Raw genomic sequence first — 27778 nt, 5'->3', positions numbered from 1 at the left:
AAGAAATTCTAAGTACTGTAGATCTCTTGCCATATAATATACCAAATTTCTAATGCAACTAATAACCGAAATATAAATCCTAATAATCCAAATACCTTCAGCTACCAAAATATCCCAAATAAAGGACACGAAATTTCTTCAAACGAAATATTAATTGCACCGAAACCTGCACACAACAAGATTAAAATAACCTGATCTACCGTCGCGCGAAAGCTGATTAAAATCCGAGAGACAGCTCGAGCTGCACCTGTTAGCGAGCGCAGAGTTTCGCAAACTGAACGAAATGAAACGAAGGAAGGAACGGAAGGAAAAGGAAGAGAAAGAAGCTTCAGACGATGCTGGAGTTTCACGTAGCCGAAAATCAAACGAAATCGATAGAAGAACGAAAATGGATGAATTGCCATTTTGAGAAGGTGACAGGGTAAAGGTTCTCTTAGGATATCAGGAAAATTCCTTATCGATTTTGGTTCCTTCTTCTATGTTACACACGCACGCACGCTCTCTCACTGTGCTTGCACATCAACTGAAAAAAATGCAACGTTTAACGACCTCTGTTTTTTTTTTCTTTTTTCTTTTTACTACCTCTCGTCTCACCTAAACCGTTGATTCTATACGAGACCCCTTGTATCAATTTTCTCTCTTCCTAATATATACACATACACACGTGCCGCGCGCGAAATCACAACTTTCAGTCTGACAGTCACGCCGATTTCTGTTACCATTTTTTATTTTTCTTCTTTTTCTTTTGAATTCTCTGCTTCTTTCGCGCTCGTTTTTAATCTTGGTTTCGTTCGTTTCCTCGTCAAACGATAAGTAGAACACGCACGATTAGTCAAAGCGACGCGGAGAACACCGATATCCCACGCGCGCCTACGATTTACAATTATTACATTAGTATTTTTTATTTAATTTTTTTTTTTTCCTTGTATTCGCTAATATATATATTATCCCCCGAGAAAAATAACAAAATGTATATTTATATTTATATTCATATTTATATGTTCATACGAAGATAGATATATATACATATAACCGTGTGTGTGTATATACATATATATCCATGATTAATCTTTACTTTGTATATATATATATATATTAATATATAAAGAGATATTAATAATAGTACTTTTTTTTTCCTTTTGTTTAATTAGTTCGGTAATGTACAAGAGCGAGGCACGGATCGCTGTCACTCGACGAGGTGAAAACAAAACGCATCTAAACGTGCTCCTTATCCTACGATCAGCTAAGCCTAGACCCTAGGTAACACCTACACCTATGTAACTACACTCATAATGTTCACTTGCACAGCCATAGTTTCTTTTCATATCGTCGTCTCCTACGCGGTTCCAATCTCCTTTCATTCAATGGACTTTTTCTATCTGTTTCTGATACTTCGTTGCTTGTCGAGGGATCCGAGGAGATTTTGGTCCGAGTCGTTTCGAATTTACAAATGGGAAAAGAAGGACGAAAGGAAAATTTTACGATTGGCCCCTGGTTTCATTCAATTTGCGTGGATTATTCTCTAGTATTGCTTAGTTTTAGCATTAGGAACACTGAATTTTTTTTTCCGTTAAGGGATGAGAAATTTGGGATCGGAATTGAATAAAATTCCTTTGAAAGAAATTAATGAATTTGTGGGAAATTAAAGAAATGTCGATTGACATGTCAGTCAGATTAGATTTTTTTTAAAATTTCAAATTCTGTGCCTCTTTTTCAAAAATTCAATTCCTAATTTCAATCCCCAGAACATATTCTATAATTATCAAAATAAAATTGCAAAGGGATTGACGTCGATCGATGAGAGATGTTCCCGCCTGAAAGAATCGCGCATTGATCGCGGGAGAGAGATGGACAGCCGCGACAAACAACGAAGGAAAAGAAAGAAAACGGATGGGAAAAGCTGCAGAGACAAAGAGACCTCGATTTCACAGATGGACAGAACACGATCGTCATCCGCCGGACTATTTCGTGTGACTATCAGTTGGCCGATGTGTTGCGACGCGACGACTTGGAAAAGTGAACGGAAACGTGATTTTCATTCGTTTTGTGCCTCGCTCCATTCTCCCGCCACTTTTTTTCTTCGTTTTTTTTTTCTATTTTCTTTTTCTTTTTTTTTTTTTACCACGGAAAACTGAACGCGTTCTTCGGCGAGTGACAGCGACGCGGTCCGCATTTTACTATCGCAATATTGCACGATTTTTTTTTTTTTTTATTTTCATTTCTTTAAATTCATCTTCAATTTCAATAAGGTGTTAGCACCAATCTATTATATCACAATGTTCCACTCCACACCACGCAATTGTAAATATATAAATACCTATATGTAATAGTAGTAGTAATAGTAATAGCAATAGTAGTAATAGTAGTAGTGGTAGTAATAGTAGTAGTAGTAATAGCAGTAATAGTAGTAGTGTAGTCATAGTAATAATGGTACATAGTAGAGATTTCCGTTTAATTAATAAAAGGTTTTCGATAATAACAGCCAAACGACCCTGCACGACGATGCTCGAAACAGATCGCGTGTGCCGGTCATTTCGATATCTTTTCTCGTTTTCTTTTCTATTTGTGTATGTGTTGCCGAGTATTTCTATCTTTTGTTTTTTGTTTTTTTTTCGTCATCGTCATTATCCTTCTCTCTTTCGACTAGTCGCGATTACATGTTACGTCATGTATCTGTGTGATTTACCCACACGATTTCTACCGATATGTATTTCGTGTGTGTCACTGTGCGGCTCCGATATATCTTCCTCCTTTTTCACCGACGAGTGGCTAATCCCGAGAATCGCATCAAAAAAGCTGACTGAATCCTAGAATTGAAAGAAACCGTGATTTTTAGTAACCGGCACTCTGATACGTAACCTCCGTCCTCCGATTTCAATCCCCGTTTCGTTTGATTAAAAAAATTGATTAAATTTAAGAAATTCTGATATTTTAGAGAATCCTATCGTTCGGGTTATAAAGAATTCTTTTATCTATTTCATTGGAAATAGTATTAACGCGTTGAGTGCTGCAGGGCTATCGGTAGCCCAGGGTGTCCTATGATACAAAGGCACATCTTCAATTAAGCGAAACGAGTGTAATAAATATAGTCTAATTAAGCGTTAGAATTTAATTTAATTTTTTTTCATCTCAGCACTCAACGTGTTAGGTACTTCGGAATATTGAAATATTGCAAAAATATATAAAATTTTGAAAAATCTAGAAGCAGTATTTAATGAGATTTGCAGTGAATTTAGGCTGGTAATTAAATTGTTAAATTTTCGATAATATTATTTTCCAAAAATAATGAATCAAATTTAGGAAAAAAAAAATTATTATTTTATTAAAGTTGTAATGAAAGTGTTAAATTTTCCAATGACTTCAATGTCAAAAAGTTGTAAAGTACCACTTTAAAATGAAATAAAAACCCTCGAACGATTATAAAAAACTGTTTGCAGGATAAAAGATAAGAGAGAAAATTTGCTGAACGGAATAGTTGTCGTTAATCTCGTGAAAGATTCGATACTCGATCTCGTGTACATCATCGTCGAGATCCTCTTACACGCTCAGGGGGTGCTACTCGCGTCATCCCCCATCCCCTCCTCGTTTTTCGTCTCGTCAGCTTGAAATACGCGGCGTGCCACGAGTGATTCGCATAGCGATCAAATACTGAAGGCGTAACGAGCCCGTTCTATCCGTCGATTCGCGCGAATGCCTTCGAAAATATTTGCGTCGCTGTGTGTGTACAGTACCAGACACCGTACGCACGAGGGATGTTTTCAAAACAAGTTGCAATTTTTCTTTCATCATTCCACGATGGATATGTTAATTAGCAAGCTAGAAATTATTAACCCCTTTCACGTGACGAATGGCGGACCATGGAGAGAGACCTAGTTTGTTAAAATTGAAGCAATCAATTCTAATCATTATTTACACTGCTAAGACTCGTTGAATACAAAATAAATTTTTAATCAATTTTGAATAATTATTTCTGACGCAATTATTTAAAAATCATATTGCAAGGGTTAAATATAATTCTTTACTATTTGGTCCTTTCAATCCTCTGAAAAGTAAAATTATCCACGAAAATACAATTTTAAATAAAAATGACATTTCACAACACTCGCGATGTTTGAAATTAAAATTTTAAAAAGATAATAAAATGGCACGAACTTTCCGGACGAAAGTTAAACCTCACAGTTGGACTTTTTTCCATCTATATTAAAAAAATTTAATTTTTCCTCTGTAAATCAAAGTCAGACTACACAGGCTTGTGAGTCAATCGCGTACACCTTTTTCCGTGGCTCAAAGCGGAAATAAGTGGTGCTGCTAAACAACAGGCACGCCCGCGTAAACCGAAAAGGCCCTGGCTCAACGATGCTCGTCTACGTGGCTGCTAACGATCCTGTGTTTCACAAGCTTGGCTGCCTCGAGAGTCGGCCAAAGTACCGTTTAACTCTTTCATTACTCACCCCCGTAAATATACCTCCTCGAAAATCGACTATTAACGCGTTAACTGCCACAGTGAATAAGACATCTGTACTCAATCATAATAAAATATATAAAATACAGAAAATTTATTTTAAAAATTCATGAAAGTATTTTCTAAATTTTCTACACATTTCAGGCTTTAAATCTGTATATAATAACGTTTTAATTATGGGTCAAAATGACTGTGATTCAGAATATTCATTTTCTAAGGGGTACACTTTGTAGGTCTGACATATCATAGGGTTTACTACTTGAATAATTTTATATTCCTGTTTCTACTTAAACCGAAATGCAAATTTTATGTGAAATTATGTGACACTTTTTAAAACATAGGAAAGAATAATAATTCAAAAATTCACGTACTGATGTTACAAAAGTCAAAGGGTTAAAATTCTAATTATTAAGCATCCAATAACTTAATTTGTAATTTTATACTTTACATTTTATATTATCAGTAAAATTGCTATTTTCAAAATAATTTTTCAAGTTTCAGTGACTGTCCTGAGCATCGAAAATTTTTCCAAAATTAATCGATACCGAACGTCAGCAAGGAGAATCGATAAGACCAATCGCGAGCAGACAATCCACGATTAACGATCGGCCGTTTGACGACTCGTACGAGCAGACAATTCCGGAAATTGGCAGTGCTCGAAACCGACCAACATATCCAGCAGTGGGTTAGGTATTAGTAAGGCTCAAAGAGAGGACGACAACGACATCGAGAACAAACGATCGATACGCTTGGTCGAGAGGCTAATTATATATCGTGTCGATGCGGTTCTTATAATAAAAGCACGTCCAGCCGCGACGTGTCGCTCGCGGATAATCCGCGACACGATTAATTTCTCTGAAACGTTGTCGTCGTGTGCACTTACAAAGCTTAGAAATACAGTAACACAAACTGAAAGTCGGAAAATGTATAACTTTACTTGCGATTAAGAAGAAAATTTAAAACACTCAAATGATTTCAATTTGAATTAATAAAATTTTTTGGAACCTTTTGGAATATGAAAATAGAAAATATTTGGGATTCAATTGATGAAAGACGAAAAGTGAAAAAGAGCATCGTATCCCACAATTTCGATCAATTTTTTCCACGGAAAATCGTCAGTTCTGCGGTTGCGCGTTTCGTATATGTATGTGTCGACGATTCGAATGACAAAATGAAACGAACCACGCGACACTGGCGTAAGAGATAAAAATCAAAGAGCTCCGCAGAAACACGGAAACTTTGTTTCGTGTTCCATTAATACTTGGCGTCGCGTGAAGTCAGCTCGTCCAGTCTCGTGTTAATCGAATTTTATATTGCTGGAAATCGAAAGATAGAGATCGAATTTCGTTGTAAAAACGGTATTAATCCTAAGTGCGATCGTGTGCACGCGTAATCGCGACCGAATTGCATTACGAATAAAAAATAACGTGTTCCCTTTAGAAATCTCGAAGCATCTTAATAAATCCGGGAAAATCTTGGAATAGGAGTTTACACGGGACACTGAACGAGTATGATTACCAGTGTAACCTTTTCATCGAGTAATCCTAATCCCTCTGGGTCTTCTGTCAAAGCCAACTCGGTATTGCGTTTTGTCTTAATCATCTCTATTTCAGATGGAATATGAAGAGATTGTGATAATAATGGCTCGATCATCTTTCTTTGGATTTTAAATGAAATGGAGAAACAGATGTTAAATTCTTTTGAAATCTTCTTTTTTACAATAAAAGGCTGAAATATGCAGTTTGAGAAATAAAAAGATTATATCTAATAATAATAATTGATTGGAAATATAATTTTAATTTGCAAACCTTATGCACTTGGTCATTTTTATTATATGAAAATTAATAATTTTATATTGCAATTTTATATCAATTTATATTACTGTTTATAATTTCTAACGAGAAATTATTTAGGAAAGAATTCCAAGTGCAAAGGGTTGAATTTCAAAAATTTCCAATTTTGAATTCATAAAATTGTTGAAAAATTTGCAAAGAAATATTAGCTAATCTCTAACAAATTTGTTACGTGATCGTTATCTGCAATCAAAGCTAATTTAATAGGAGCGATAAAATCAGGAGCAAATTCGCTCGATTCCACGTTGTAAAAGCCTTGTAACCTCGCAACGGTTAATCAAAATTAAAATTAAGCAGCCATTACGTGTAACCAGGACCATAATTACGAGAATCTACTATCGGCTTGACGTGAAAATCGATGTATAATAGAGCGAAGAAGGTGTACGCGCAGGGATTTCGTGAGCGCTAGTGAAAATAACAGTAAATGGTCAGACATGCAAAGCCTACATGTCAGTTCTGTTGTCAGACGTAATTTAATGATAAGGGAAACTACAAATTTAATTTAGAAATAAAATATTGAATATACTCGATCAGATAAAGAAAATGAATCATTGTATTTACATCATTAATACGGCTGATTATGATGTGTCTGACTAATTATTGATATTTTCAGTGGCAAAGGTGTTCCTTGCCATTCACAGTGACACAAGTATAAACCCACTTTGATTCTACTTTCCTTTTACACAAGTTAACTCTATAATTTAATAATTATAATTTTGCATTTGAATAATATAATACCTTAGATTAATTAAAAAAAAAATTATGTATTTAAATGCAATTACTGAATTGCTTCTCCTAATATTAATTTTTGTATTATCACCTTTTCACTGTTAAAATATCAAAAATAAAATCTTTTTTTAAATTAAATTCTCTTTGATAAACTGCGGACAGAGTCCACTGAAGAAAAATAAAGTTAGATCCAATTTAATTGACTCAAGACGACTTTTTCCTGAAAGTCTGAAGCACTTTAAATAAATGTCCAACTTCCGACCTTAAAACTTCTAAAATTTCATCCGGACCAGTTCGAATTACGAGATTTAAAACGAGGACGTTTGGTGGTTCGAAAATTTTCCGTGGAAGCGCGACTACCTTCGGGCTCCTAAAATGATATCTCGTCGTCTCATCTATTAAGGAAGTCATAAAATTCGAAATGACAAAACTCGCCGCGGCGAAAGTTCGGGGCGCGGAGTTCACCTTCTTAAAATTTCATTTTATCGTTCCATCTATTAAGAGAAGTTGTAAAATTTCCCGCAGTTTTGAACGGTCGACGAAGGGTAACGCGGCTTGCACGGAAAGATAATCAAGTCTGACGCATCGAGAGCACCCGGGAAATCGTGTTTGAACGGTGAAACGGTGACACCTTTATGGTTCCGCGTCGAAAAATGGAGGACGGAAGGATCGAAAAATTTCGTTATCTCTTTTGATTCTTCCTTTCTAACGCGATCCTATTCTACATCGTCTTCCAGATTTTTCTCCTCTACTCGACCAGCACTCGGAACACTCGGCTAGCTTATTATTTGGTGCAAATTACGTTTAAGAAAGAAGAGGGATGGGGGGGAAAAAGTAGACAATATTAATTAAAGAAATGAAGAAAAAGCATACACGAGGAGACAACAAGAAAAAAAAGAGGTTGAAGGTAGGCCTAACGTGTACACCTAAATTCTCCCCTGTCCCATGAATAATAAATAATAAATTCTGCGTATACCGTGTTACTGCAAATATAATATTATAATGTGTATATCTGTCTGTGTGTATCTTCGTGGTAATATATAAACAGTGAATAACACGTATATAAAATCATTAAAACGATAAAAACAAAAAAAAAATCAAATAAAATAAATTATCCAATATATTAATTAATATACTTAATCATCTGCGTAATATATTAATATTTTCTGGTTATTATATAGTTTATGTATGTAATATATTATTATATCGTTAAATTATATAGGTATATGCGTGTTCGGTAGTAGCCTTAACTATGCAAAGTGCCCCTTCCTTGCAAAAGAGAGAAGATCGACGGTAATATCATTTCATCACAATATATTAGCGGTTTGGCTCTTTGAATAGCTAGCGGACTCGACGTAACACTGTGTCCCGGGGTGTGCTCGAATATCGGAGCACACGCGGGTACCACGCGAGCACTCGAATCTGTCGATCGAAATGCTTTTCCAGCTTTGAAACACACGTACATTTACGTTTCGTTTGTCTGTCCGTCCGTCAGTTTATGTCTGTCCGTCGTGTCACCAGCTGACGTATCAGCTGGTCTCTATCCACTCTGTTTAAACCTTTAATCGTTAAATGTTATACGTAAGGAAGTAAAGATAGATATATATATATATATATATAGATAAAATTTGTTTTTGTTTCACGTAAAAAACAAACAAAGAAGAAAGTAGAACAAACAAATTGCACCCCAACCGATTTAAATATCAACGTGTAACGATGCATGTGAATATCGTGTAACCAGCCCTCTTGAATAAAAATTGACCGTAATAACACTAGTTCTCCGGCAGATTACAAATAACGTGATATAATTATTGTTTATAGTACTAGAAATCAATCCGATACAGATAGATCCTTTGAATCGTGTGTGTGTGATCGATCACCTATGCACTCTTAAGTCCCGAATCTGTGGAATGTCTCGCGTGATTTCCACAATCATTTGCTGCGATATTGCATCCGCGGTGTTATTGTTTAAATAGATATCTGTTATTTTTTTTTTCCTTTTTTTTTTTTTAATATATCTTTTCAGATGTTTCAAGAGTAACAAATAACGCGTTTTATAGTTCAGAGCTCATATTAGAACTGCAAAGCGTCGCTTCGCTTGTTTTCTTCTTTTTTTCTTTTTTACTCTATTAGAAAAAGACCATTGGAAACGATGCATAGGACTAAAAGATTTTCGTTGTTAGTCGATTAATATTTACGTGTGATCCGGTACGTCCGGTCTGTGCCGGAAGTACGCGTGGGTGTCGTGTGTGTTGCGTGTTTCCGTGTTGTCTGTCGATCGATGTCTGTGTGTATATGTGTGTACGTGTACGTGTTGCGTTAGTGTATCTATGTGTTCGGATATAAACACCTAATCTCCCCCCAAGCTGAAAGCCCGCCAAGTGGACTTGCACGTGCGTGGGCGTAATAATTGCCAACGATTCCCGAACGCCGATGAAACACACGATTACAATCTAATATGAAGTCCAACTATAAATTCTTCAACAACTATTACGACTCACCCTGCGTATCGAATGAATTACCTCCAGTAGATATCCGCTTTAATTAATAATTAATTAATCGAATAATTATAATTCTTTCCGGTTGTCGAACGGCGTGTCTCGGCCGTTTGGCAACATCAACTACGGGAGAAATTGGCACCACGTTTGCTCCCACTTTATATATACATACGTAAATATGTATATAGCATATAATGCGTGAATCGTGAAACTCTCCCAAACTAACTTTCTCTCTCTCAATCTCTCTCTCTCTTTCTCTCTCGCTTTCTTTCTCTCTTTAGTATCATCGATCGGCGCAGCGCTCGTTCACCACAAAAAAAATAAAGCTGCCCGGTCTTTGGACATGTTCGAAACAACGTTTCGCACGTGAGCTAGCCAAGATGAATGGCACACGTTCGAAGTTTCCCGCGCGAATCTATGGGGGAGGTTTGCGCGTGCGCATACGCGTCGCCGATCGGTACCGAGGACGCACGAGATACCACGAGCCGACAGAGCCGGAGAACGAAAAAGCGACCCGCGCCAACTTCGATTCGTCTCGGGCTCTCGTTCGCGCTCTCGCCGATCGTCAATGAAAAAACAACAAACAACAAACGCCAGCAATCGAGAAGGAACTTTGTCGTCGCATCGATCGCAGAAAACCGATTCGAGTCCGTGGAGAAAATCGTGAACGTTTCATTCGAGAAATCGGCTCGATAAGTGAACGTGTTACCGCGGTCGACGGCCACGCGCATGCGCGTCCGCTATATTACCCCCATCGTTGCCGATCGCAGCCGCGCCTGCGCACTCGTTAATAAAAACTCCCCTCTCGATCTTCCCCCAACTCCATCAGATTCGCGCGTTCGCGCGTGTGACACTCGGCTAACTCGCTCTTTCTCTCCCTAAAAACGTTTTGTAACTAACGACAAGCCCACCCAAGAACGTCGCACGTTAATCATTGTACACACCCAGTGTAACAAACCCTACCCCTTCCCGCGATAGGAGAATCTTGTCGATTTCTTAAGCGTAGAACCTATAAAAGATTTGGTGTTTCGAAAAAGAAAAAAGCCGAGAGGTATCGGCCTTTGCGTTGGCCGTGGATATCAGGGCCGTATCGTAATGTTCTATAAGTGCGACAGTACCCATGTGGGCGCAGCCACTCACGCTCTCTGTTTTTCCTTATGCATGTGTGTATATATATATATATATTTATATATGTATATGTATAATATATATTATTCATTATTACCTTTTTTTTCTTTTATATCCGGTTTATCTGCTTCACGGAACGCGTTATGTAAGTGTAAATATATAATATATAATACATATATATATATACAGACGCGTGCAATCCATCCACGTTTTAGGACAGCGTATTCATAGTATCGTTAGTCATCGCGGAGAGCGCCAAGGTGCCGGTCATGAAATCGTTTAAATCGATTTTTCTTGCCTCGGGATGTTTGAATTTAAAGTGCGTGCGCAGGTTGTCGCTACGTGTGTACGTGGCACGACAGAGAGGACACTCAAACCTGCCGGGGAAGTGGACGTGGTAGTGGTTCCTGATGTGCGTCACGACCTTGCCGCACAGCTTGCACCTGTGAAGGTTGCAGCCGCCTGGCACCCGGTCAAAGGTCAGCCGCATGTGCCAGGCTTTTGAACCTGCAACATCAACACAAGACAAGTCACTTTCAACTGTTGGCCTCCCAACGCGACCTACGACGACGAGCCGCCCGCGGCCCACTCTGTGTCGAGCGGCGGCTCGATCGCTTCTTTCTTTCTTTCTTTCTTTCTTTCTTTCTTTCTCTCTCTTTTTCTTTCCACATGTCCACTCTCTCTCTCTCGTTCTCTCAGTCGCAGTTTCTCTCTTTGCTTTTGCCTCTCTAGTCATTTCCTTTTCTCATGGCTCTCCTATTTCAGCCTCTCTTCTTTAACTCCCCCGTTTAATTTACCCCAACCCCCACCCACCCCCGATATTTATGAATCAAGGGGACGTGATATACATCGTGCGACTATACAACACGTAAGGATCTACGTACGTGTCGTTCATCTCCCTTCCTCTCTATACTACAACTTTCCTTAGCTGCCTCTCACCTTCTAATCCCTTTTCTCCACCCCAACAGAGAGGTCGTTCGCGTGCTACTCCTCGACGTGTCGTGCACGAGAGAGAGGCTCGAGTTGACTAGCGGATCGATCGTAATTGGACTAGGGATAATGTGCTAGTGGATATGGATATGTGAGGAAGGAATGGGGTACGAAGAAAGAAAAAGAGAAATGGAATGAACCTCCACGTGTGATGACAGGATGCAGATCTTTGAGAGTTGATCAAGAAGAGGGTTGAAACTGAAGGGCTGTTTTGGTGCTGCATTCAACAACAAACTCAGAAATTTAATATACTCAAAAAATAATATTAAAAAATGGAAGAAATAATAATTCTTACCCTGTTAATGAGGCAACACGAATTAACTTAATTTTTAGTAGATATACCTAATGATGTAGTAAAATTTTTTAACTTTTAGCTTGATATATTGATAATCATTTCTTTTTTCAAGCTTCTTTTTCTCATTTGTTGTTCGATTATATTAAATTTGAGGTGATCACCAGTAAAACACGATTATTGATGGAATCAAGTTTAACACGTGGTACTGAATATTAAGCACTTAATCAGTCGTGATTTTGTGGCATCCCAGAATGCTCGTTAAATCAAGGTTCTATTCGTGTTAACTTAATATCATTAAACTCGTATCGAAGTTTATAATTATAATACAGTGGAGGAGTAAAGAAAAAATTTGTAACAGAATTATGAACTATGTATTAATTGATATTACACGTTATAGCATCAAATGAAAGTTTCAGTACTATAAAACGTAGGGAAAATTAAAAAAAAAAAAATTTCAATAGATTTTGTTAATTAGAAAAACCTTGATTCCATCATTAATTACCATTCAAATTAAAAAGTAGCCTCTTCTTGATCAACTGAATCAACTAAACATTTTGCAACTTTATTTAATTCTATCACTTTTATTGCACATCTTAGAGAACACTCCATTATGTTAAGCAATAAATTTGTTAATGTTCCAATGAAAATTTAGTGTCGCGATCTCCCTTACTTACAACACAAATGAAAAATAAAAGGGCACTCTGTACAGTGGGATCAAGTGCAACACACATTTACTTTTGCGTAAGTCGTGTAAGAAAGGTTGTTCAAATTTCAAATCAGTGCAATTAACAAAGAAAATGCATGACGAGTGACGTGTACAAGTTTGCTACAAGTGCGTAGGCAAAGCGAGCTATCCAAAGATTAATTCGTTACTTTTGGTTTAAAATAAAAAGATACACTCCATTCAAGGAGAATAAACATTATACCAAATTGTTAATTCCAAGGAAGTATTGTTTTTTATCAAAAAGGATAAACAAGGATAAAAAGGTGTTGATTTGTAAATTATTAAAAAATATATATACACCTAAGAATTTCAAAATCTTGGAAAGAATAAAAATTCATTCGACGCGTAATGGAGTAGTCTCTAAATGTCTAAATCAACTGGTTGATACAGTTAACAAACTTCTGAATATGGAAACACATAGAACACCTCTAAAATCTCTTGCTTCTATTTAGCATATTTCTCTGAGATACAGTGAAATATAACGGTGGAATCATTCAGTGAAACGTTCTGCTTGGAAACTGGGTGGCATAAAGCTGCAGCTACTTATTGGGTACAGGTCGACGGAAAAGGAATTATTATTCGTCGATTGGATTCGCGTCGAGGGAAACAGCGATGGGAGTAAGCGTATCGCGAGCATGAACAAGGATATTAAAAACAACCTAAAATAAATAAAAATCTACTGTGGTATGTTTTCAAATAAAAATATAATTCAGATAAACTTTACTTTTCTAAAAAATTAAATTTTGAGATGAAATTATACTTAAATTTTAGTTCATATTTTAATTATAGATCTGTGATAATAGGACTAATTATCTACTTCAAATTTAAAACAAAAGTATTGTAAAATATCTATTAAGAAATACAATATCAAAGGGTTAATTTCATGGAGACTCTTAAATAAATACTGAGCTCGTTCCCATCGCTAGGAAGCCTTTAGTCCGAGGTGTTCTATGATCTGTAAAAATGGAATCTCACGGGGAGAGATCGAGCAAGAGAGAACGAGAGAGAGAGAAGGATAAATCTGATCAGAGAGACCCGATCAATGTTTCTTCAAAGACTTAAACGGTTCCGTGCTACGTGGATGCACGTGGTTCAAGGTGCGTGTACCGGTGTCGATAACGGGTACGGTGATCTTTTTATTCTCGCCACTCCAGGGGGCTGAATGAGCGTGTACGAGCTCCATTTTAATAGTTATACCCAAAGCACGAATATGTCGATAGATTCGCGCGAGACTCGACCCTCTTTCGTGTACAATGCCTGCTATGGAACATACGTGTGTACGTGTATATGTGTGCGTGTGGTAGGCTAGTATCTCTCTGGCCCTTTTGATACATAAAGGTGGGTTTATATTATCCGTTCAGACACGGAACGGTTTCGTTCAAAGGGTTAGAGAACTAGTGAATGGAAGGTTCTTTCAATATCACAGAATGTATCTATATGCTTTCAATCATTTTTCTTTTTTAAGGAAGAATAGAAAATTTCATTAAAAAGGGAAATGTATGCTCGTGTGCAATTCAGGCTTCCCTTAGGACCTAAGGCTTAGGGTAGGATTAGGCTTTCCCTAGGTTCTTCCTAGATTTTCCCTGGTTCGCCCCTAGCTTCTCCCTAGATTTTCCATAGGTTCTCCCTAGGTTGCACCAGAGTTCCCCCACAACTGAATGCAAATGATGGGTACTTCCACCCCCTACACTTGCCCTCAGCCAAGGGAAGCCTATATTGCACCCAACCTCGCATGTATTCTTATGTCACACCCATTAATATGCAAATTTCGACGTTATGAATTAACGATGAGTGCTTAAACCATAAGCTTGTTTTATAAATATCTGCTACTATGTCATCTAAAAATTTCAAAAATTGGTGAAATTGCACATTAACGAGTCTTCTGTATAAAAATCACCGTTCTAAAGGGAATTGTTCCGTGTCTCAAGGGACAATATGAATCTACCTTAAAAGGTTCTGACGACGAGTCGATGTATCGATCTACAGCTGCATCCACGCTACCTTCTGTTCCCGATTAACGTACAATTTAAATAATATTCGCGTGATAGGCTAGACAGCAGACGTTTCACGAGGAAATGTGAAAGGTTGTTTCGTTGAATTCCGATCGATCAGCCGTCGAAGGGGGAAAAAACGACGGAGGGGAACGCACAGAGGGATGAAAAAAAAAAAAGGGGGAAGAGGAAAACGACTGCCGCGACTGTTCAAAGACGTTAAAACTTTTGACGTTCCACAGCCGGTTCGATTTTCAATAAAATCTGATTTCTGGCCGGCATCGTGCGCGTTTTCATTTCGCGAGATCCTCAAAGGTAGCGGGGAGGAGCGCAGCCTGCAGAGGAATACAGTTTAAGCGTCGATCCATCGACGACGTCGCTGCAAGAGAACTTTTGTACAACCTTCTTCCTTTTTCACATTTATATACATACAGATAGACCGGGATGTTCTGTAACAGGTGGTGCACACGGTGAACAAATCATTCTTTGTGAAAAAATAAAACGGATCGAACTACCTTCTAGATTTCAAATATCATATGCAAATGTACAAAGTGATTTTGAATGTTTAATGGAATTGAAATTTGAAGTTTCTTTTAATTCTTGAATTAAATTAAATTTAGTCACTGGGTTCTAGTAGAGAAAGACTGCTTTATTATTAACAAGACTCACTTTAGCAAAGAAATAGTTCGTATAATCTACTTAACCCTTTTTCCAAGTGATAAACTCTGATTATTGATTATCAATCGCAAATGCTGTTCATGTAGGGATGAAATCAATTTGTAGTGGATAAAAATAAGGGAATAATTATTTAAATAAATTCTACTGTAACAGCTGCTAAGTTTTCACAAAGAGTTATTTTTGCAGCTAGATTCAAACCTTGGGGAAGAAATTTAAAATTACACTTTTTTCTGCAATCTACTAGCTGTTACAATAGAGTTATCATAATAAATAAATCTTATGGCAACTTTGAAACTATTGATCTCTTAATTCCAAAACTAAATATAAAAAGATTTGTAATAAAATGATCTATCAACATGCAACAGCTTCGCTTAATTTATCACCTGGTAAAATAGATTCTAAGATTATACTAATATCTTTTAACCCTTGAAATGTCAATAATAAAACCATGTAAAATTGCAAATTTCCTGCCCTCATATTTCATAAATCTGTTGAAAAATTTTGTGAATAATAAAAATTTCCTGAAATTTTAAATTTCACATTCCTACATCTGTTAAAGAATTCCATAGAAATAAGAAATTCTAGTCATCGCACCAACTGTTACAAGGCCTCTGTTCTGCGTACGCACACCCGATTACGAATAAAATAATACCTTTTGTTAGTGTAGGATCCTCTTTGTTAGACTTTGTTAGACTCTCTGCTGGTAATATGCATTAGCGTGAGTTGCTGGTTACACGGTTACATACTGCGTGGTTTCCTCTCTCAGGTGAATGACAAAGGCATATACAATAACTGTTCCCGTGTACACAGAGTGGGAAGGAAGAAAGAAAGAGAGAGATAGAGCACGTAGAGATATATATATATGTATATATACATATATATGCGGTGATGAGCGAGAGAGATGTGAGATTAATAGACACTGAAAACACGAAAGGGAAAAGCAGTCGTTCGAATTCGAGAAGAGACGATACGTGGCCCGAGACGAGACTGAAACGAGAATCTCCTCTTTCTCTTTTTTTTTTATTTTCTCCTTTTTCCCCCAAAGAAAAAGCTTGGCTTTTCCGTAAAACATCACGGTCCACCGGCAGAACAATTCTCGCGTGTATCAGCTGCGCGTCGAAGCGCACCGACCACGAAGCACACATCCCCCTTGTTTCTTTTTTTTTTTTTTTTATCTTCTTTGTCTCCTTCTTTCCTTCAACCCTCATCCCCTCCCCGAAAAAAGAGAAAAAAGAAACGTAGAAAAAAAAAAAGAAAAATAGAAAAGAGCAACGGTATCGAGCGATAATCCGCGCGTACGATAAACATACAACATCCGTGGTCCACGGTTTGTGAGTTGTCTTGAATCATCGTTATTTATTTCACAAATCTGCTCAGTACAAAAATATTACAGCATGTATATATATATTTTTGTAAATATATAAATATATATATATTCCTCTTCGATTCCTCGTCGCTTAAATACTTAGTAAACGCTAGGTAGGAATTCTAATTGCTAGGTACATTAAGTGTGTGTGTTAGACTTCTCGTAAGCAAGGTATGGGTATACCAGAGCTACGCTGGTGTAAGACATATTGTCACGTTCGGTAATCCTTTCATCCAACAATGAGGAACAAACAGCAGTTCGAATAACAAAATGATATTTCTGATGGTTGATATAAGCGATTCTCTTTTTACCACAAATCCCGTGTTAGGTTTTTTTTTAAAACACATTTCAAACGATATTCAAATATTCAAGGTAAAAATGCCCATATGTTTCCCACCTGATGATCTGTAATAAATTTCTTTAAAATTATATATTTTGATTTCTGTTCGAAATAGAAACACATTCGCTACCAGAATTTAATTAAAAATTAATTTATTGGTAATGATTTTCTAAAATTTGCCTTCAAATAAAATATGACCCAGTAGCGAATATGTTGAGAGAAAAAAATTTGAAGCTGATTGAATGTCGTCGAAGGAAAAGTCGTTCACGGCGTCGCGTCACTGGGAACACGGTTTGAAACAGGGTCGGTTGCGCGTTTTTGTCAGCGTTCGAGGCGACCGATCTAGCCCAATGGACAACTTATCCGAGGAAAAACAGCGAACGTGTCACCACGAGGACGAGCAACATAAATCAATGTCTCGTTTAATTCGCGAGTCCGTTGTTAATCGTGTTTCCTCGTAGGGCCAAGTCGACGGAACAACGTTGCACATGGACGAAAGTAAATTGAACGAGAAAATGACCGGTGGGTAGAGAAAGCTAAGCGTCGATAACCCGTTTCATAGAAAGACCGCAGACTAAGACTGCACACGATTCACGAAGGCAGACGAGATCGAAACCGCGATACGAGGGGTTTAATCGCATGGAGGATCTCGGGCAAAAATACCCTCTGAGAGTCGGGCTCCCTTTCACCCTGAACTTATCGATGGAAACACACGTGTGCATCCCTTGCGGGGAGGCACGCGGATCGATGGAACACCTTTCGGAAAAGAAAGCTGGGGCGGTTTAAACGGGCTGAAAGCCGGAAAAGTGGCACGCCCCATAGGGGTTGACCAGAGTCTGGGTCAGCCGCGATACATCCAACCCTTTCCATCCCTCCCAAAAGTGGCTATCGCGACTTTCTCTCGCTGCATTAGCTAATCAAACCCGGAGAAGCTGTGTTACCACCAACGCTTCGTTTCGATTGAACGACGCGCGTACGTAACGCGGTTCTCCTCTAGATCGCCGTGCAGGGAGATGAAGTCATTGAAACTCCGTGGCTTTCTCCCGTCCCTTTATACCGCGGAAACTTTTCCCGCAACGCTGCGAGACTCGATCGGTGGAAGAGGTACAGCCTGGTCCGGATCGATCTCACTTGGATTACTTTGAAAATGCGAAAATTGAAAGAACGAAAACACCTATCCGACTGCGGATACAGTCGCGACCAATAGAGTTTGTTGATTTATAACGACAAGTACCTAACACGAATCCAGAATATTTCAACCCATCGATCAACCTTCGATCGCGTCTCTCGAGGAACAATGACAAGATCGATTGAATTTGGAGAGCACTTTCCTTACGTGGAGTATGGGCAGACAGCTCGGGTTCTCGTCTTTAAACCCGTCAACACCCAGTTGCGAGAACGGATCAGAGATAATTCCAGGTACAATTCCATCGGTTACTGACCAACTTGCCACAATGGAGGGCAGCTGTACAGTTGGTAAGGACAAGCGGTGCCCAGTTATAACGTATGGTACCGATGGTCACACACCAGTGTCACCGCCACCACCACCACCACACCGGCACCACCGCCCGTAACCCCTGCACGAGCATTCCGCGGCTCAGAGGGTTGCTAGGGCGGAGGCATCCAGCAGGGCAGCTGGAACTCGCTGCATGACCTTGCGGGCCAACCCCTCTCTCTCTTCAGTGAGACACCAGTGGCCAACACTGTAACAGAGAGAGAGCGAGAGAGAGAGAGAGGAAAATAGGGTGGAAGTCGATTAACGTGCGACGGATCAAATGAAAAGGACGAAAGGTAGATCCCTTTTAATGGATCCCTCGAAAATGGATGATGATCTTTTCTACGACGGGACCAAACCATTTGCATACAGACAGGCAGACACACGTACACACAACGACATCGATCATCGCGTTACATCCCTGCTGTGGAATTAGGAGGGAGGAGGATGAAAAGTGGAGGGACAGGGAAACTGGGATAAAGAAGGTCACGAGGTGTGCAGCTACGTCTCCCTCCCTGCATCTCGGATCCCTCCGGTGCATTCGAGTTTTGGGAACCGTGGATGCAAGGCAGGCTAACCGAGTATACCAGCAAAACTGAACCGTTAATACTGTTCTCCCTTGGAGATTAGTATTCGTGTATATATTAATTCAATTTATATACAAATTGAAATAGTTTATAACTAGGCTGCTTTTGAGATAGAAAAAAAATTTAATTCTGGAAGAATGGGTATTTTTCTTGAGAAATGCAACTGCACTATTTTTGGAACAAAGTGCATTGAGGTGTAATGTTAAAGAAAATCAATACTTGTATTGCAAAAGTGTATTAAGATATAAATAAATAATAATCTTCTGGAATAATAGTTTCATTGGTTCAGTTTTCCTATTCACTGTATACTACCATTCAAAAATATTTGCCTCATTACATTTTACTAACTTTGATAATAATAAAAGAAAACTATTTTTAACATAAATATTCAAAAATACTTAGAATATCTTGAAACCATATTTACTGAATTTTATTTAAAACTGTATAAATGAAAATTAGTATAATAAAATTAATACTGAAAAAAATATTCCAATTTTCCTCATCTCAGGATCCAAACAATAAATAGTTAATTCTATCCTACTTACAAAAAAAAGGAAATCATAAAGTAAAGGGTTAAATTAAAGAAAAATTCCAAATTTTAATCGTGTTAATCATATCTCAATAATTAACAATGGGCAGATACTTTTGAACCGCAATGTACATATGTGTGATAAATCATCAGAGAAACTCTCAACTGTTATGGAAACTGTTTTGGGACACTGCTAGTTCTCTCCTTCCCTTTCACCCAACATCCATACAAACGCACATAAACGACCCTCGGCCGTTTTCCTGCTCGTTTTCAACCAGGTGACACGGACCGCGCCAAAAGTTTCAATACAACGGCCAGACGATCATTAGCTCCGGGTGAATACATGGTAACCGACGAAGGGTTGCACTTGGGGGGTTACGAATTTCGTGAAAATTTAAAGCTAAAAGAACCATCGTCGATGATAAAATATTCAGAATTATCTTGGGTGAATGAATGAAATTAAAGATTACGATCATGGAGAAACGATCGGTAGAGGAAATAGGACGATACGTTTGTTCACCTAAGTGCTTTCTTGGCAAACCGTTCATTTTTAATGTCCTTGAAATATCACGCCGACATCCTCGAAACGGACGGTGCTAGGTTAAAAATAATGTTACTCTCTACGCTGCACGGAATCTATAAATTTCCATGACGCTTTTGGACACTGCTAACAAATAGCTTTGTCTAGATCAGAGGAATATACATAGAGAGCGTTGGAACCAATAACTGATTGATCGTATGAAGAAAGAATTTAAATTTAGCAGTCATTTCATAGTAATAATTATTTCTATTAAAAATATGAAGTTGAATAAAATTTTATATGAAACTTTGTTTTTAAATATATTAATTTTTAACATTCATAAAATGAAAAAAAGAACTTATAGCCAGATAAAAGAGTTCCAAATTTAATCTATTTTATTTTAAGTTTTATATAAAATTTTGTCGTTTGTATTAAAATTATAAGTTGAAATTTTTGTAAAAAAATTATTTTTTCATTTGTAGTTCTATTAATATACAAAATCAGATTTCATGTAGCAATAGAATTTCTGCCCCAATAAACTGCTTCCCCCTTTACTCTGTACACTATAATTCCATGCTGAACGTAACAGCATATGGGTATAATATAGTAGAGTTAAAGAAGACAAGCGTTTGTCGGAGGATTTGGATCACACGATGAAATCTAAATTTCATATTATCCGAACGTTCAGCCTGCAAACATATCCAACAAACGTACGATCGTCAAACAGCAATGATACTAGTTATCTCAATAATTCCAAATTCAACTGATACGATATTCTAAAGAGATTAAATCATAGTATTAAGCCTAGTTAAATGATTATCAAGAACAAAGGTGTAGATTAAAATTGAAAGTAAAATAACTCGCTTGATTTCAAGACAATTTGATTTGAAAATTAGAAATCCAAAAAGGATCTCAAAATAAGATAAAATGATTGCAAAATTAAGGATAATGGTAATTTAATTATTTTAAATAAATTACCTAAATCTGTGATTAGAAGTTTCTAATGTTATTAAGTAAAAAGAAGATTTATGCAAAATGATCATCGTTTAAAGTTATATCCTGAGGTATTTTTCAACAAAGTTGCATTTTACGCACGTGCCTCGAAAACGAGCGTAGAAGAAGAAAGTCTGGGAAAGTTTCCAAATCGAAGAAAAATCCTCGGTAACTTAGCGGAACAATTTTGCGCGAGGGGATTTAAAGAACTTGTGTACACAAGTTCTGTTAATGTTCTGAAAAAATAAAAATTCTAACGACCCTGTCGCGTGCCGTGTATAGCGATTGAACTATTTCTCAAACCTTGTAAGTACAAATCCCTTACATTTTTATTATTTAAATAAATTTATAGAAAGGAATAATTTATTTTTCAAGACTTCCAAAAATATCAAACTATTCTGTTTAATTAAGGCTACTAAATTTCTAAAAATTCAAAAATTTTCAAAGTATTTTATTTCAATTACAAATTCTATGCTGAATTTGCTGAAAAGTTGTTAAACTAAATTGTTGGAAAATTGCAAGAAAGAATATATCGGATGAATCCCTTCCCATGAACAATGAAAATGAAAACTTTTCAAGAATAAATACTGGAGCGATGTGAAATTCTACATCGATTGAATTGTTCGAAAATTTACAAGGAAGAATACAGTAGAACCTCTGTTATGGAACACTCATTATTGCAAACGCATAATAATTTTCTAAAAAAGAACTACAACGACAAAGATTCTCCAGTATATGAAATATCCAAATATCCAAAACAAGAAATACAGAGAAAATTCTACGATCAAAAATCCTTCGACCTAGTCTCTCGAATTTTTGATAGATCACATGAAATTCGATAGTCGAGAAGAAAGTTTCATCGAGTTTCTGACGAGTTTCACCTGGATTTCAGGTAGGAGACAGTTGAAGAAACGGGGCAAAGCTGTTCTCCCCCATTGGCTAAACCAGGGAGGAGTTTAAAGGAGAAGAAGGAAAAGGCGAAAGCCTCTTGTTGCGTGCTAGAGAAAACGAAACTCTTTGCAGTAGCTGCACCCGGGTGATCCTCTTATCGAGCACCCTGTCGAGACCCAACTGCAACCGTTCATCCACGAGGTACAACCTTGTAATAAAGGCGAGAAGATATGCCTTTAAGGAGCTTATCGTGGAAAGGACCTTCCGTCATCTAGCACGAGAATTTCTTCGTCTACCACATCATCCCTTTTACCTCTTCAGACTTCGCCATGTTTAACCCCTTCAACTACCAACCCTCAGAATATTAACCTCCATACGATTGTACACTGCACCAGGCTGTATTTTTAACCATTGAACTACAAAGTCTGCGTCAATATGGAATTAAATTAAAATTGGGTCTCTCTCCATGGTCCGTCGTCCGAGAATTAATATTAAAATATGAATACATTTTTTTCCTTTGTTTCCTCACAAAATATAAATAATTTTCTTGAATAATTAATTTTGAATGAAAATTTCAAGGAAATAATAACATTTATAGAAAATTACAAACTGGTCACTTTAATTGCTTCGGTTCGAATGTTATGACCAAAGCGAAAGTTAGAGTGGATTTTCTCAATGGAGTTAACTCTCGATAAAAAGTTTTAATTTAAGAAAATTTCATCAACCACCAGTCATTCCATTAACGCGTGACATAAATGAAACAGATGTAAAATCGTCGGAACGTCGTTAAGAGCAACTTTTTCCATTTCAAACGGAGAATCTAAAGTTGGAGTAAAGTCAATTATCACTGAATATCATGTTAACAGTCTGGAGATGGAATTTTGAAATTATAACATTTTGACGAGTACTCGGGCCGAGCATGAAATTTCAGATAGCAGATGCGTTACCATAAGTTGGAACTACTTTGCATAACTTCTTCGTTCATGAGAGAGACACTGGAAGTGTCCAACAATATCTGGACAAACTCTGGTGGGATCGTGTTTTACTAAATGGAAAGTAGGAAATGTGTCATGTAAATATAAGTGTACGAATGTTTCCGTTTCCAGGCAGACCCTTTTAAAGTTGCATGTCACGGAAAACGTTCGGGACGGCTTGTTTGAATAACACTTTCGCAAACCTTGCTGCGAAAGGCTTGCAATACTTTTACTCCAACATCTCGCGGTACGCCTTTTGTTAAATTAGCAAACAAAAATATTTCTCCGTACTAATAGTTATTCATAATAAATTGAATATTTCTGTTCAAAGAAAATAGTGTTTGAATAAATCTTGTACCCATAATCAATAATATAATGTGATCATCGATAATGAACGGGTCACGTTCTCCTTATCAGAGACCGTGTCTGAGATCATTCTTATCATCCCACATGAATATTCAAGTTCAAGATTATCGCAAGGTCGAGTCATCGAATCCTGACGTGCATCTTCGACGAGATTAATTCGAGAAGAAATCGAGACGATTTAATAAAAGTTACAAGTGGGGACATTTTTTTGCAACGCAGGAAACAAAGGGTTTACTTAAACTGCTAATTTACAGGTGGCTCGAGTAGCCAGCCAATCAGGCAACCGACGCAACGTTAGAAAAACGAAAAGGAACGGGTCGAAGTTGCCGAAGGAGTTCGATCAAACGGAGGACGGAAAACGGGCAAAAAGAATAATTACGCTAATGAAGGGAGAGCGATGCAATTAAATGCAACGACCGGCGGACCGATGAACCGTGTCCTCGCCCGCTGACGCAAAACGACGAAACGCTTTTTATCGCTAACCGTGAAACGCCCTTTGACTGGCGATAGCTAGGAAACTCGCATAATACTAATTTCCATTTCATTTCTATACAGGATGGTTCAAAATAGGTGTTGCAATACCGCGTATAAGTTTTCGTACGGAAAACGGCGATATAGCGAGAGAAAGTTGAACTTGGAATAATTTTATTATTTTTGCGATATTAAATTTGTAAAAATATGAGTATTAAAATAGTTATTACCAGAGTAGGTATCTCGCGAATATTATTATAGCAAACGATGGGGCTCTTGATATATTGCCATTTTCCTGAAGGAAGAATACTATACCAACAAATTTATCGGTAACTCTGGAGTATTATTATAAAGAATAATAGAATCTCTTGCTATACTCGGTACCCAGAAAATTTTCTAAACCATTTTCCTAAAAAATCTGTGCGCCTGTAATAAGAAACCTATGCTTCTCTTTTGAAGCATCCTGTATGAATACATGAAATCCAGTGATTCCCTGCACCGTTAAAGATAGCCGGGCACGAGTTGTGACACGAGACGGCTGCTATTGCCTCGAGATGTGACAACATGTCCCGTATGATGACACCAAGAGCCAACTGAAATTCTCTCGTCCTCTCTACGTCGAGAAATTTGCGGAATTAATCAAGATGTCTGGCGAACGTTTGATAATTAAAACGAAACAAGAGAAACAGTAACTCGACTTATTCGTATTTTTATTCGCTAAAAGTGAACGATTTTTCCTCGGCCGATCTGTTATCGATCACCGGGGGTAGCTGACTTTCAGTCAGTATCTAGTTTTTTCGAAGGATTTCGACTGCTGCCTGTTCGTCAATCGCGAAATCCGCTTATCCATCACGTTTTTTTTTTTTTCCCGAGCTAGCTACGGAGTTACAAGCTGCCAACAGTGGAACCCCCGCTATTCCTCGTTCGTTTTCATCGTAAAGCCTCGTGCTTTGACCATCTTGCGTGACTAGCATCACCGTTCGAGCGAAAAACTTCGTTCTCGAACACTTCACCAGAGTATACTCTCGTCGCGGACAAGAATAGTGTCGGGTTGAAAAGTTTGTCGAACGAAGGAAGGGACCAATGAAACGGTCGTTGACTGACGAGACACACGAAGAAAAGTGAAAGAAACGCCCTTCGTTAGATGGTGTTTAGAAAACGGAATGTCGAGACACGAGAGGATCGAAGAGTTTAACGATAACGCGCTTGCTTTTGTTCCTTTTAACACCTTATCGATCAGAAAAAAAGTCAATCAACACTTTGGCTACCATTCTGATAATGAAAGTTTGCAATTATGAAAGCAACCATTGTTATAGTCTCTTTCAATAATTTTTTAAATCCATATCTATGTCATCTGATGGTGATAGATAAGATGTTAATACCGTACTTATATTAACCCTATAATTCTATAATTAATATTGCTGTCCACTGATAAATAAATAGGTCTAAGTCCGCTAAAATTCTGTATAAAAAAGTGTCAAAGTTCTCGTATAAGGAACTCACAATACTGCTGCACAAAATGACAATGCGAAGAGCTAATAAAAATTCCCAAAGAAAAATAAACCAAAAGCAAGCGAATCACACTGAACTATCATCCTAATGAGCTACTATCATTTTCATATTCCTGAACACTCGGCAACCGTTCGAAAAACGTAGAAAAGTAAAAAAAAAGGCCACGTTCAATTGATCGTTGTGTCAATGGACATCAACGATATCTGTATCTCAGGGTGTTTCTGTTTCATATGACCCTTCAGGTTATCCAGCCGGTTCCTACGGCAACCGCACAACGGGCAGGTGTAATTCCCTGGATTATGAGCGAGATAATGATTCCTTAAATTCGACACGACCCGACCGCACAGCTTGCACTTGCTAGTGTAAGTGTACGGCATCTTTTCGAAATAGTCCGAAAGATTAACTTTCTCAATGTACGACGGACACTCGGTGCCCGGACGGTTTAAAATTGTCGTATCTGCAAACAAGAGAAAAGTTGTGTGTGAAAAACGGCCATCGACGTTGACTCGATTGGCGGCCACTTCGTTTCAAACGGGCCCTCTCTTTTCTTTTTTTTTCTTTTTCACTTTGTCATCGGACACGGTGTCCAGAGAAGAACAGGCTTTACAACGTATGTGTGTAGAAGAATGTGTGTGCGCGAGGTAAAGAAGATCGATAACGCTCGATTATCAGAGACGGTCATGCACTGTCGACGGAAGGAGAGACCGGTCGGTCACATATGTTACACACCATATTACACACGTTCGTATCGTATAGCTGTTTATTATATTATATATATATATATCCGTTCTATCGATTATTGATTATAGTCAAGTATTGTACTTTAAAGGGAAAGGCACCATTAAAACATAAACATAAAAACGAAAAAAAAAAAAAAAAGATATAAGAAAAAAGAACACCTCTCTATAGTAAAAGTCTGTTCTTGCAACAGCCTTCGGGCCTCAGAGACTAGTTTCATCATGACTATTTTATCGAGCCACACTCGGCCCACGAGAATTCATTATTTCGTTTCATTTTCTCATACTCAGTCTTCGACGTCTTTCACAACCTACGATATATGTATATATAAATATAAATAGACGTATAAATAAATTACTTAATACTGATCTCCTCCATCTGCGGGACAAAAGGCTGGCACGTTACGAGATACAAAGTTACACGCGATTCGTTACACCGGGCATGGAACTGTACGCGTACCTTACAACCTAACGCTTCCAAGCACAGGTGTCTCGTTACCAATATCGAACAATTTCCCAGGCAATTGGCACTCGGCTGGTGGGCCGTTCTCCTGCGAAAAACGGAGTGCCATACGCGGGTGAAAATCGAACGGAAACCTCCTATGTATCTATCGAACTTTCTCACCGGGTATCGAGAAATCTGATAAATTCTCAGTTCCATGCGCCGCGTGTTCGGAGAAGGGAAACAAGTTCGATAAAAATTCGGAATGATTAAATATATCGCGCAATGCGCTCACGGAGGTAGTCTGTACGAACACGATTTCAAAATTGATTTCTTTACTTTGTACTCGAGTGAGATCTAGGCCTATCGCGATTCTACGAACACTGGTGAAATTAATTGAAACCTTTCGTTAATTGAACATTTACTTAAAACGCAATCGTAGCCGATCGGCAACGAGAGCTCAACTATCCTACGAAACTAGACAAATACGACGATTAAATAATAAATAGTTGGATCTCTTAGGAGAATAATTTAAGCGATTAGAAAGGAAAAATTAAATAATTGATAGAGATCGTTGATCGAATACCGATCGACGAATAAATGAGAGGAGAAGAATCATTTTTTCAGATTCCTCGGTCGACGATTTCTGCCTGCTACGTGATCGTCTCCTCGTATAAAATATAACCGATTTAACGCGAATTCGTAATTTACGCGCGTTCGGGGATATTCTAGGTGAGGTAAGCTGAATCCGATTTCGCTAGAAAGTGTTTGTGCTCTAAACGCATGAACGGCGAGATCAACGATCCCTCTTGTATCCCGTGCTTTAATTTAATATGCCTTTTCAAATTGTCCGATCTCGTTAACGATATCATGCATATTTGGCACTGATATTTATCGGGGAAATGCGATTTCATGTGCTTTTTTATGTTCGCTACGCTCTTGCCGCAAAGCTTACAACACTCCGTACCTAGGTTAGGGTGATCTAACTTAGCCTGACCGTCTTTATTTATATCCTTCTCTTTTTTGCAAGTTCCTGCTGTTCCTGGAATACAAGATCCCGTTTCAATTAAATTTTCTTCATCTTTACCGTCAATCTCTACTAGTTTCATCATAATATATAAGGTGAGAAGCAGAAGTAAGTAGACATTGTTCAAAATAGAATACCTCGGTTAAAATTCGACTAAATAACTTGAGATTTTTTCAGAAG

The 27778-nt window shown here is 37.8% G+C and overlaps 1 protein-coding gene across 6 annotated transcripts in view; it reads right to left on the bottom strand.

Annotated features, from left to right (window-relative positions):
- Positions 1-27778, bottom strand: part of LOC117606164 (zinc finger and BTB domain-containing protein 8A-like) — a 66262-nt gene that overhangs the window by 25634 nt on the left and 12850 nt on the right. The window contains exon 5 of one of the 6 annotated variants that reach the window (XM_034328258.2): positions 555-11177. The exons of 3 other annotated variants lie outside the window; for them this stretch is intronic. In XM_034328258.2, coding sequence (XP_034184149.1) covers positions 10882-11177 — 296 coding nt within the window. In that variant the 3' untranslated portion in view covers positions 555-10881. 2 more of the 6 variants (XM_034328259.2, XM_034328257.2) reach the window with 2 other exon arrangements.

This window comes from Osmia lignaria, chromosome 1 (assembly GCF_051020975.1).
Source record: "Osmia lignaria lignaria isolate PbOS001 chromosome 1, iyOsmLign1, whole genome shotgun sequence".
NCBI lineage: Eukaryota > Metazoa > Arthropoda > Insecta > Hymenoptera > Megachilidae > Osmia > Osmia lignaria.
The sequence above is the reverse complement of the archived record's forward strand: the minus strand, read 5'-3'. Positions and strand labels throughout refer to the sequence as shown.